The following is a 12,464-nucleotide window of genomic DNA, read 5'->3' as shown; positions in this document are numbered from 1 at the left end:
GATCAACATTACAAAATGTAAGACAATGGTATATGATTAATATTAAGCTTGTATAGTAATGCATCTGTTGTCTAATAAATATAAATCAGGAACACAAATAAAACAAAGGACGATATGGACACAGTAGACCCTTGTTTTCCGTGATGGTCGGTTGACATCAATGACCATCCTTCTGGCCCTGGGTTGTCTTCAGACTTGTGTGGTACTGACTGCCTCTGAATTTTCTCCTTTTGGCATGGGCCTCAGAGCTCACTTGGGTTTGGAAACAATTTGCCTAAAAAGCCATTGTAAGTACTTGCAAGCCTGTTCTTCCAGCAATAGAATCCTATCTAGAAAGCAAGCATTTGGTTGTTTTTTTTTTTTTCTTTTTAAGTTTCCATTCTTCAGATTCAATCATAAAATATATAAAAATTTCACAATATAGTAGGGCAACTGATTCATGTATAGATCCCTTTCTTTCTATGATTGGAAGGATGTTTCATGGCGAGCTTTACTAACTTTAACCTTCTATTCCACCCTCAATCTCCATGGAATCAGTTTCACACCGGGTTAGGCACTATGATTTTATTTTTTTAAAGGGACTTTATACATGTTCCCAGAACATAGCATTTTAAAGGACATTTAAGCCAAACAAATGCAGTTTTACCAGGTATATGAAGTAATTCTTCAGCTCCAGTCACAGATGACTTAAGGATGGTTAGCAGTGCCATCGTGCACGCTTGGCTTTGATTCGTATACACCTGTGAATTGTCTCTGTGGAGAAAATGTACAGAGGTAGCATTTCACTTTTATGTTTTTCATCAAACAGCTTCCTAGTGACAGAGGGAAAGGTATGAAAGTTGTTAGGGAAAACATTCTCTATTACCAGGAGGTTGTTTCTTCAGAAGTCGGAGGCTTGTGTGCTTTGTGAAAGGAATACTAAATTAAACCTGTACTAGAGAATTTCTTTCAGATAATCAGGCTTTACAAAGCCACCTTTGCCTCATCCAAACAAAATGCTCTACAGGTAGCTGCTTAGAAGTTATTTTATCATAGAATTAAAGGAACTTTGATTCTAAAATGTATGCTTCTGTATACTAATATGAAATATGCAGTGTCTGAAACATTCTCAACCAAAGAAAGAATGGAAAGTCCACACTTGGGACTGGTGTTGGGTGGTTTGTGGGATCCAGGAAATCTCACCTGCATCTCCATCAGAGCCTTGAATCCTACTACCACAAGTTGTTTGAATTAAGGCTTTGTATTTTCAGTTTTTATTAATAAAGCCAAACCCTAAGTGGGCAACATTTAAAATAATTATTAATCCAAGAAGCAGACTCTTAACTATAGAGAATGAACAGATGGTAACCATAAGGGAGGTGGGGGGGATGGATGGGTAAAATAGGTGATGGGGATTAAGAGTACACTTATCACTGGTGTCGAAGTGCTGGATCACTGTGTTGTACACCCAAAACTAATAGAATACTGTATGTTAACTATACTGGAAATAAAATTTAAAACTTAATAAAAAATAATTACTAATGATGACCTCTTTAAGAAATATTTATCACTTGTCTTTATATACTAAGAGCTGCTTGTGAGAAAATAGAAGATAACACTAATTGCCCAACTTTGCTAGGGGATAGGTAAGATGGCAAACCTGGCTGTCTACACAGGCAGATCTCTAGGAACTCCAGGCAGTTGGAAGGAAATATAAGGGTGCCAGGTGTCTTAAAAGTGGGATATTAAAAACAAAGATGTCATAGGTAAGTTCGAGACCTATTCTACAGGTTTGATTAGGTCCAATATGATGACAATATTGAAAAATTATGTTGACCTCAGGATCTTAGTCTTCCTTCCCTTGTTGAGTCTCAAGTAGATGCTTTGATCTGCAATATTGAAGTCTTATAGATGGATTCTGTCCTTTGTATCTCAGTAGATTGGCTCCGTCTTATTGCAGAATATTTCACTGTGCATCTCCTAAACAAACACCAAAGCCATTGAGAATGTCGAGAAAACACTTACAAAACAAAGCTCCTTCTGGAAGAGTCTTCCCACAGCACAGGGACTTTCTCCCCTGCTATCACAAGGACACTGAAAGTCAGTGCATTTTAGCTTTGACTACAGCTCCTCATTTGCTTTATTTAAAGGTCCCAATCTCAGTTCTTTATGGAGTGTTTAGGTTTCCTTGTAGGCCTCTTAGGAATCATAAGCTTCTCTACTCCTTAACCATATACTACATCGCTGTAATTGAAGCTCTTTTGTTGCTGTAATTTCTTCCTAATGTTACAGTTTCAGTCAAGTATTCTTTCCCTCTGGAGGCATTAATGATTGCCACTTTGAAAATACCCTTACTGGGTACGTATTTTTTACCTCCGGTGCCAAATCATGCCATTCTTTCCTGTTCTTCCTCAAGGTGAAAGGGCTTTCCCCATTTTTTCTTTACTGTTTAGCATATGCCATGCCCTTTCTAACCACTTTGTGATGGAATTTAGAGTATCTTTGCCAACCAGTTACAAAGTCCTTCTGCATAGTTTCCTGGAGTTTACCAGTTTATAGGACATATCTCAGGATAGAGGATCTCAATTTTAATTTGCTATCAGCTATAAAGTTATTGGTCACTAGAGCTTATGACAGTCTACCCTTGCTAAGGATTTTCCTATGGTTTATGGCATGGCATTAAAATAAATGGTTATTTTCCAATGACAAGGCCTGCACTGAGATATAAAATTGAAAGGGAGGATCCTTCTTCAAATGCAACAGGGTGTACTGGAAAACATCATCTTATTTGGAGTTAAGTGAGTTTTTCTTTATTTAGTCCTGGTAACTAGTTCAGATAATACACAGTTAAATGGATGCTTATTATAATCAAACTTCCTAATCTTCTTTTCATTTACATATACACATGCGTACACACACATAGACACATGCAAAATCTATCTTCCATTAAAGAGGAAAGACTACTTAATTATTGTTTTACCAAAACTTACAGACACCAGGAAATATTTGGAATAATAAAAGCAGTCACCCTTCAGCCAGGATTTACCGAGAGCCCTGTTCTAGGACCTGGAGAAAAAGCATTAAACAAGACAAATTTACAACTCCCACAGAGCCCAAGTTCCAGAAACTTAATCCAGACTTCTCTTCCCATTTAAATTTACTCTATTTTATCTCATCTGATTATTTACTAAAGGACCTTATATTCTTCATCCAATAGGAACAAGTTCTCCATGATGAGAATACCAATTTGTCTTTTAGTGCTTGGAATTATGCGATTTATCCTAAAGTCATCTGTTTCTGAGAGTAGTACAAGTCTATTTCATTATATAAAAATGAAATACACTGAAATTTATTATTATTTTACTGAACATAAATCAGGAAATAGATTCAATATACATTACCTAAGGACTGACATTTCAAGCCCCTTAGCCATGTGTTTCAGTAAATGTGTTTCCATGTTCATTTACTGCTACATTTTGAATCATTGCCTCTGCCCATATGACTGTTGATGTCTCTCCCTTCAGCCTGGATGAACCCATTTCATTCCAAGAGTGAGAGCTTCTGCAAAATAATGGAAAGCCTTGGCCTGAGCTACACAAAACACATGCTTATTATCATATTGTATAGAACTCAAAAGAAGAATTGATACAGAATTCACTATAGTTTTCTTTTGTTTGAACTCTGTTGCTTTATTAAAATACAAATAAAATCACAGTAACTCCCAACATTGCTATGAACACTTTTCTTCCTACTTTGACAGCCTCAAGTATCTTATTGACTTATGCATATTTTATACTTGATGGTATAATTTTTAAGCTTTAAGTTTATGATTCGATACAAAAGAATTGCACTTTCAACTGTAAAATGAAAATTTGAAACACTGGCTTGAATATAGAGCAATACATAATGAAGGTAAATTTGGGTGATTTTGGTAACATAAGCTTAATTTCAAATGTTGGGCAGTAATTATGAAACCCTCCCAGGGTGACCCAGAGAGTATTAGTGAGCTCTCCATCCTGCTGTGGGATTTCTTTCTGAGATAAATGTCATTCTGTGTGTGTTTTTCTCTCAGGAGGTCGAGCTGTGTCGTGTTAGCAGTCAAGAGAAGCTGGGCCTGACAGTCTGTTACCGAACGGATGATGAAGAAGACACGGGCATTTATGTCAGCGAGGTAAGAAATGCCTATGAGGGAAGGGAGGGGGAGGAGACAGCGAGCAATGGAGTCAAATGACTCAGGATGAGAAAATCCTTGGGAGGCTTGAATGTGAAGAATTGGCCATGTTCCAGGACTTGTCAGTTTCAATTAGGAAAGTAAATTATGTTGCCCAAGTAATGTAATTATTATCAGCTTGTTTAATGTGGATGCTTTCACCACAGACTCCCAGTAAGGAAAAGTGTAAAAGTGGGCAGGAACATTGCCTAAATTTGAATAAATTCCCCTATGTATACAGAAAGTCGAGCAAAGTTTCTGACAAGCAAACATTTCGTCCCTCCATTCCTTTTTATCAGTGCTGTTAACAAGAGCATTGACTAATTGCTTTAAATCTAATATTACAAATATCAAGTTTTACTCTGCTGGAAGTATTGATACATTTGAATATGCAAGGAATGTATCTATGAGTTTGTTTTATTCAACCCTGTAATCACTGTCAGAAAGTGAGGTACCTAAATGTAAAACACTCTTAGTGCTAATTACTTTGAAAACAATGTGAAACAAAATTCACTATTATAGGTGATTTTTTAAGACTCCCAAAGGAATCATTTTGTGAAAAATAGTAGGTATAATTTCATTATATGTATATATGACTGAAATTATATATGTATATACATATGCAAATACATATGTACATAGATGTATGTGTATTGTCTAATTCCTCCATGTATGTATGTGTGTATGCACACACATATCTGTGTGTGAAACTCTGTATGTATGTATATATGTATATATGTGAAAAAGAAGTTAGACAAGCTAGATATTAATTAATGTCCCATGCTGTTCCAAGTATTCTTGGCCATAATCTTAACATCATTACCTGACTCACTGAGCTTCAGCTTCCTTAACTAGAAACTTGATACAATATTGCTTATCTTATTGCTTTTACGAAGGTGTTTAGGATATGGAAAAAATAATGTAATTAATGCACTTAAGAAAACTACCCAGCTCTATAAATGTAACTGTTACTCTTTATCACTTTACGGAAGAATTTACTGACTGGCTCTTGCAATGGAAAAATCTCCAGAGAATGTTTGACTTATACACCTCTTCTTTTAAATGAACAGCTATGTTAATCCCTCCAATTATGGTGAGGAAGTAGAAGGAAATACCTGCAGAATTGTCTTTTGTAATAGGCACAAAGCTATAAATGTCAAAGTTTGGCATTAGCTTGATTACAGTTCTGTAGGAAAAGTTTTAAATTGTGAACAGCTTCTCAATAGGATACAATTGATTAATCATACCTCCCTTCCTTCTAGTAAGTCTGTATTTACCATTTAAATATGCCAGCTTTGTAGATGAACTTTCTAGGCACAAAAAAGAAGCCACAGGAACTGAGCATATGTACTTGGAAAGAATATTTTCCTTATATTTCTTAGATGTAATTATAGTGTCTTTGTTCTTTTTTTTTTTTTTTTTTTTTTTAGTGTCTTTGTTCTTGATTGATCACTTAAAATTCACTTGTTAGGTGGCACCGCCTAATAAGAAAATAATACCTAACATCTGGATAGGATGGATCAACTTCATGCTACACTTGAAATAACTTTGCTTAAAATAAAAGCTTTGATGGAATAAGCTCAAATAAATGGCTTAGAGGCATCATTCAAAATGTGATAGATGGAATTACCCCTAGTGAACTCTAAGTCATCACTCAAGTCTGGCCTATTAAAATGTTGGTAAACTCCTAATAAAGCGTTAAATACCTATTTATTCTAAAATAACTTATAGTTAATAGACCACCATGTAATGTAAAGTAGAGCCTAGTAATAATCTACTTGGATAAGATTTTTTATTTTTTGAGCAACATCAGTTATAAACCTCTTTATAAAGTAATCTGCTCATGAGACAGAAATTTGCTTAATAAATATGAACGTACAGCATAGTTATCAGCTTTTCTAAAACAGCTAAACCAGGGTTTAAAGATCACTCTAGTAGAAAGCAAATTTCCTGGGTCTAGAGAATCCTAGAATTAAGATCTACTGAAGATCATGTGTCAGCTGAGGACCATGTCTGACAGTTTGGATACAGAAATGAGTGAATGGATATTTAAAAAAAAAAAAAGAGGAAGAAGAAGGAGGAGAAGGAGGAGAAAAGAGAAAGGTAAAAAGGGAGGGAGAGAGAAAAAAAGGCTTTCAAATTAACTTCTGCTTTAGTTCTCTTTAATTTTATTATTATTAATTTTTAAATAGTCCACTTATATTTTTAGAATCAGTGATTTTTGAGAGAAAAATTTGGCATGCATTCTATAACATACTAGAGAATTTTGAACTAGGTTACTAAAAATATATTTTACAAAAAATATTTTTTAAGCCATATTTTTAAGTTCCTGGGGGGAATATTGCATATCCAGTTGAAGATGTTGAAGATGTGTGCTTTCTCCATTACAGGTAGATCCAAATAGCATTGCTGCCAAAGATGGTCGAATTCGAGAAGGGGATCGGATTTTACAAGTATGTGGAATGGTCGTTTCCTTTAGTTTCCTACCATTTGTTCAATAGTTTTAATTTTATTTAGTTTTTTATAAGATGTTAAAGAAAAGAATTTGTCTTTTCTAGACAGTAACATCCTCAAAACAAAAAGCAATCATTTAAAAAAAAGAGTAAGTAAAAAAATAAATTTAAAAAAGTGTAAATAAGAATGGTATTATTCATTAAGAATTATTGGCTAATAATTAGTGATTAAGGCATCATCTCTGGACTTGGATAACTCAGCTTCAGCTTCCAGCTCCACCACTTACTCTGGCACATTATTTAACCTCTTATAGTAAGCCTGTTTCCTCATCTTAAAAAAAACAGTAATAAAACTATTGTTGTAAAGGTTAAATGTGATTATGCCTGTGATAGGCTTAGCACACTACATGGTAAGTAACAAACATTAACTTCTAGTATTACTAGCAGCAGCAGCGGTTACTGCTGCCTTTTCCAGAATAAATTAGGTAAGCATGGATTCCTACATTCCATTACCATCTGAAAGTCTAGAAGTCTGAAGAAATCTTATTTATTTACAGGTGAGTTGCTAGGGACAGGTGGAGGAAAATGCTTTCTTTTCCACATGGAAATATGAAAAGGCAGACCCTGACTACATTGCATGTTAGTAAGCAAGATGATGAGCAGAATATAAGGGGGGTGTGGAGCTGGAAAGAATTCCAGGCCAGATTAGGAATGACCTTGAATGCCAAAGTTCCTGTCCTACACCCACCTCAACCCTCTCTATCCCCTCCAAGTCTTTTCCCATACAGAATCCTGCAGACAGACACATAGCTCCCCAGCTTCTGTATCTAGATTAATCCAAAATAAGATCAGAGGCCCTCAGGATTGAGTGTCAGTGCAGATCACAACTACAAAGCAGGGAAGGTAAAAAAAAAAAAAAAAAACAAAGCAGGGAAGGTGACTCAGAAGACGAATTAAGGAAATTATCAACTATTAAAACACTTTGCAGAACTTTTAGCCTTAGTGACAGACCTACGGTTCCCATTTCTCCTTACTTGATGTGAAAGCCTGATGAATGTTGCTTTGTGTTCAGCATCAATGGATTCAACACTCTGTCTAGAACTGGGGCTTCGAAAATTGTTAGATGCTACCTCAGCATTTGGGCACTCCCTGTGACAACAGGAAGACAGCTGCATACACAGATGATGATGTGGTGTGACATTGTCATGAGGAAGGTGTGCCCACACTGCCTGGGGTACATACCACAACCTTCTCCTGCCCCCACTTTCTGTTACTCTTCCTTTCTTCAATGTACCACTCTTGATTCACACTACTTCTTCATACCCTTTCTCTTCTCAAACGAGATGCAACAGAACACCTTTTTCATCAGGACCCTCTAAGACTCCGATTAGGAAATAATAAAAGTATGAATTAGTGGTCACTCATGGCCCTACTAATTTTTAGAAAACTTCAGGAATGTATAAATTCTATTTCTATAGCTCCTTAAGTGGTGACCTGTAGTAAAACACTTTCCCAATATGCCATTGGCTCTAACAAGGAAAAGGAAAGTGAGTCAGGAAACCAGAGTGTAGTCGTGTTTGCTACCATATTTTCAATATTTTTCTCAATTACACATGAATAAATGAATGAATGAAATAAAGGTATTCAGTGGAGAGAATGAGAGATGAATAAAATCTGTAGTAAAGATTTACTGATAAAGCCTCGTTAAAAAATAAGGGTACCATTTTTGTGTATCATCCAGATAATGAAAGCTTCAAGTATATTTTATTATTATTATTATTATTATTATTATTATTATTATTATTTGGAAACAGTTATAAATGTGCTCACTTTGTTAACATCTACAGTTGAATATACTCAATTGAAAAGACTGTAACCTTCTTTTGATGCTCAAGGTCATGTTGTGCCCAGCAATCATTACACAATCCTATAATACAATAAAATACTCAATGGTTAAAAAAGGTCTGGAAGATTTTGCGTTCCCAATATGAAATCACCATAGTTGGCCATATTTTCTGATGTGCTGGGTCTATTTTTTGTCCTTTTCTCTTGCTGATTCCAGCTGCTACTTCTTTCTCTCACCATCTACTCTCCACATTTGACACCTTCTACTGCAACCTCACTGGCTCCCTTCCTAACTTCCAGCTAACCACTTTCCCATAAGCTAGATATACAAATATCTAGCTGGTTATTAAAATTACATCTATTAATTCTATGAGTAGAGGTAGATAGAAATAAAGTATATGTATTTTCATATATGCATACGGTATGTTTTGACACTTCCTTATTCTTGGCTATATTGGAGGCAGATAAAGTTTTCAGATAAAATATTTTCAGGATAATAAGGCATTCCTTAATGGAGTTGGTTCATTGAAGAAACAACAGCAGGATTGACAAAATGCCGTTGTCCGTCTGATTACTTTATATTCAATGACAAATATGTCACACTTAATGAACAAATACATGTCACATTAAAAAGCCTAGAATTCAAATCTATTTGGACACACAGGAAACAAAGAGTCTTAAGGGTGATGGTGAAATTATATTAAATAAAACTGTGACAAAATTGTAGCCCTAGACAAATAGCTCCCATATGGCTGATGAGGAGATTATGGGATACCCTGTAATGAACAATTAATGACTCCTGTCTCAGGGAGATGAGAGAGGGAGAAAGAGAGGATTTACTTCTTATCCTTAGAGTTTCCTGGCTGGCTTTTATTTAAATGAATCTCTTTAGAGCAATTGTGGTTTTAATTTCCTGTTCATGATGACCTAAGTAGAGTACTTCCATGGTCTTGTCCTCATTGTGTAGCTAAAATTTTCTAAAAGTAGTACATCGAGGGTCTGTTAGACGAAGTCCCCCAGTGATACCACCCACACACAAATACATGAGATTGGCCCAAGGTAGAGACTGTAGAAGAAAAACCATAACCAATTCATGAGAACATATTCTAACTCTCGTGTGTTTTTTCTCTTCAAGTGCTCAACAGTTCTATGTGCTGTGCCATTTGCTACAAGCTTGTGGTATCAGATGTGTCCTCAGGAATTAATATGGGGAAGTTCTCTCACAAAATTGCAAAGCTGAATGAAGAAAGGTATTTCTTAGCCTCACGGAGGAAGAATTAAAGACCACATACATGATCAGAGGGCTAAATTCTTACTTCCTCCTTGGGATTAGTAAGCATATAGTCTTCCATGTCAGCAGCCTAATCTCATGTTGGCCAGAAAAGTCAGTCATGTTCCTAAGGATTACTCCGTGACAAAACCCTGCAAAAACTCAAGCACCTAATGAGCTCTCTCTCTCTTTCCCTGCCCTACACATAAACTTGTCCCCAACATTTGTTCCCACACTTTTATTTTCCTCCCTTTGGATAACTGTTTTCCTCCCATTTCTTTCTACCTCTGTATCTCTGTACATTATTCACCTTCCCTCCACACTAAAATATGAGCACACTTAAAATAGATTGTGCCTCTTTTGCCTTGGATTCCTGGGTTTTCAAATAAATTGCATAGGTGGTTAGATGCCAAGAATTTTAGTTACCCACCCACCTCTGGTACATTAACATAAGAAATCTAAAAAGCGGTACATTCAAGCAAAAAAAAAAAAAAGAAGCTATATTAAACCATTTCTAGGCTTTTAGCGTTCTGCACACATGTGTGCACACACACATATATACATACTCATATGCACATCGAGGAGATTGGGCCAAAAATGAAATTTGGCTGATTTATCTTTGTAATGCCACCAATCTTTTCTATGCCAAGGCAATCTCTGCTTCAAAATCAAAATTTACATAGGGTCACACTCAGAAAATGAGACAAGACATATTCTCTAGCATAGTGTTCCCTCATTTACAACAAAGTTACATGTTGCCTTTCTCCTGGTTCTTTTTCCCTCTCTCTTCTTAAAACAAAAGTCTTCCTTACACCGTGGTGATGCACTCTCTCATTTGTCTCCTCCCTGTGATTGTGGATCCTTCACCTTTCTGCCTGCCTGGTATTTTCAGGCACAGCAATCCCACAAGCAATCCTGTAGCTATGAGCCATCCTTCAGGAACAAGAGCAAATGAAGGTTGAAAGCGCTGATTCTATTCCTCAAGCCTTTTCATTCTTTGCTGAAACCCACAGCTGCATTTCTTGTCCCAATATCACTTTGGGTATCAAACAAATATCCTGAGTTCAATAGGATCCACCAACCAGTTGGCTAAAATGGTCTTTCTTTCGAAAAAGAACCAATAGATTGCATTTCACCACCAGATTTCTATGGTGAATTCATCTCATTCCACATAGGATTCTGAATGGAAGTGTGTTTCTCCAACATAGGCTCTATCCTTCCAGGGCAAGGACGTAATGCCAGGACTGGAGACCGTAGCTCTGGTCATGCAGAGTTCCCAGAGGAAAGAGACGAATACCAACTGTAATGGCACTGCAGATCAAATACACCACATTGTTTCTTGATGGTTCTCTAAGAGTTAAAAATACATATAAGATAGATGTCTTTTCAAGTGGAACCATGTTTACTACTATGGATTTAATTGTTGTGCATGAATTTTAATAAATTTACCTTATTTAAAAGAACCTAATCTTTACTGAGGATTAAAATAGAATAAATTTAGATATTTAGATTAGAATAGAATAAATAATGATAGCAGTAGTAGCAGTAATAATAATAATAATAATGCTAACAACAACAAAAATATCAAGAATACTACGTTCCAGGCAGCCCGTGTGGCTCAGCGGTTTAGCACTACCTTCAGCCCAGGGTGTGATCCTGGGGACCCGGGATCAAGTCCCATGTCGGGTTCCCTGCATGGAGCCTGCTTTTCCCTCTGCCTGTGTCTCTGCCTCTCTCTCTCTCTCTCTCTCTCTGTGTTTCTCATGAATAAATAAATAAAAATCTAAAAAAAAAAAAAAAAAAGAGTACTATGTGCCAATCTAGAGCACTTCCTGGATGTTGGGCACTTGTTTAAACCCTAGACATATACTGGGGTGCCTGGGTGTCTCAGTTGGTTAAGTGTCTGCCTTTGGCTCAGGTCATGGTCCCAGGATCCTGGGATTGAGGCTGCATCAGGCTTCCTGCTCAGTGCTCTCTTGATCACTCTCTCTCTCAAATGAATAAATAAAATCTAAAAACAAACATACAAACCCTAGACATGTAATAACTAATTTAACCCTTACAACAATACTCTTGAGAAAGGTACTATTATCTGCACTTTAATATAGGAAACCTAATAGTAACATTAAATAAACATGAATGAAAAGTATTTATGTTAATGGTAAGTGAAATTTAAATGAAGAATTTAGATGTATATACTTGAGTGAAAAAAAGCAGTGAGCGTTAGATTTCACACAGAAAAGGTGAAGAGAAGCTGTCTGAGAGCATCCAACTTAATCTCCCTAGGATCCAACGCACCAGTAGTGGAGGGAGGATGAACGATTAGATCCGTAATGAATAGACAAATAGATGCATCGCAGATATACTATTAAGAATTACTATGAAATGGACATAAACCCCTAAAGCTCAAAGAAAGTAAACATTTTCAAGTCATTATTTTCAAACTACACTTCGTTGGGGATGGGGGAGGTGTAGTGGAATCCACCACTGCCAATTTATCTTTATTTGAGAAAAAGCCTTGGATTCGGTACAGAAATAGCTTTTCAGATGTATATTTATGAAAAACCACAAAATACCCTTCCCAATCATTAGTTCCCATTTTGGAATAATAGCTTCTGTTTTCTAATTTGATGAATTTTATTGTGAGTTGCCAAAAAAGGAAATGCACTTGAAGCTTGTAAAAGCTGAATATCCTGTACATAGACAG

The 12,464-nt window shown here is 36.2% G+C and overlaps 1 protein-coding gene and 1 long non-coding RNA gene across 3 annotated transcripts in view; one reads left to right on the top strand and one right to left on the bottom strand.

Moving 5' to 3' along the window:
- Positions 1 to 12,464, bottom strand: part of LOC144296990 (uncharacterized) — a 100,034-nt gene that overhangs the window by 3,187 nt on the left and 84,383 nt on the right. The window contains exons 2-5 of the long non-coding RNA XR_013363976.1: positions 3,381 to 3,540; positions 2,970 to 3,045; positions 1,817 to 1,959; positions 647 to 753 (exon numbers count right to left, since the gene is read on the bottom strand). This is a non-coding gene — a long non-coding RNA (uncharacterized LOC144296990). The remainder of the gene's footprint in view (positions 1 to 646; positions 754 to 1,816; positions 1,960 to 2,969; positions 3,046 to 3,380; positions 3,541 to 12,464) is intronic.
- Positions 1 to 12,464, top strand: part of PDZRN4 (PDZ domain containing ring finger 4) — a 351,649-nt gene that overhangs the window by 327,237 nt on the left and 11,948 nt on the right. For both annotated transcript variants that reach the window (XM_077870437.1, XM_077870438.1), the window contains 2 exons: positions 4,052 to 4,150; positions 6,580 to 6,642. In XM_077870437.1, the coding sequence (XP_077726563.1) occupies positions 4,052 to 4,150; positions 6,580 to 6,642 (162 nt within the window). The remainder of the gene's footprint in view (positions 1 to 4,051; positions 4,151 to 6,579; positions 6,643 to 12,464) is intronic.

Source organism: Canis aureus, chromosome 25, assembly GCF_053574225.1.
Source record: "Canis aureus isolate CA01 chromosome 25, VMU_Caureus_v.1.0, whole genome shotgun sequence".
Taxonomy (NCBI): domain Eukaryota; kingdom Metazoa; phylum Chordata; class Mammalia; order Carnivora; family Canidae; genus Canis; species Canis aureus.
This window is presented reverse-complemented; position numbering and strand designations above follow the sequence as displayed.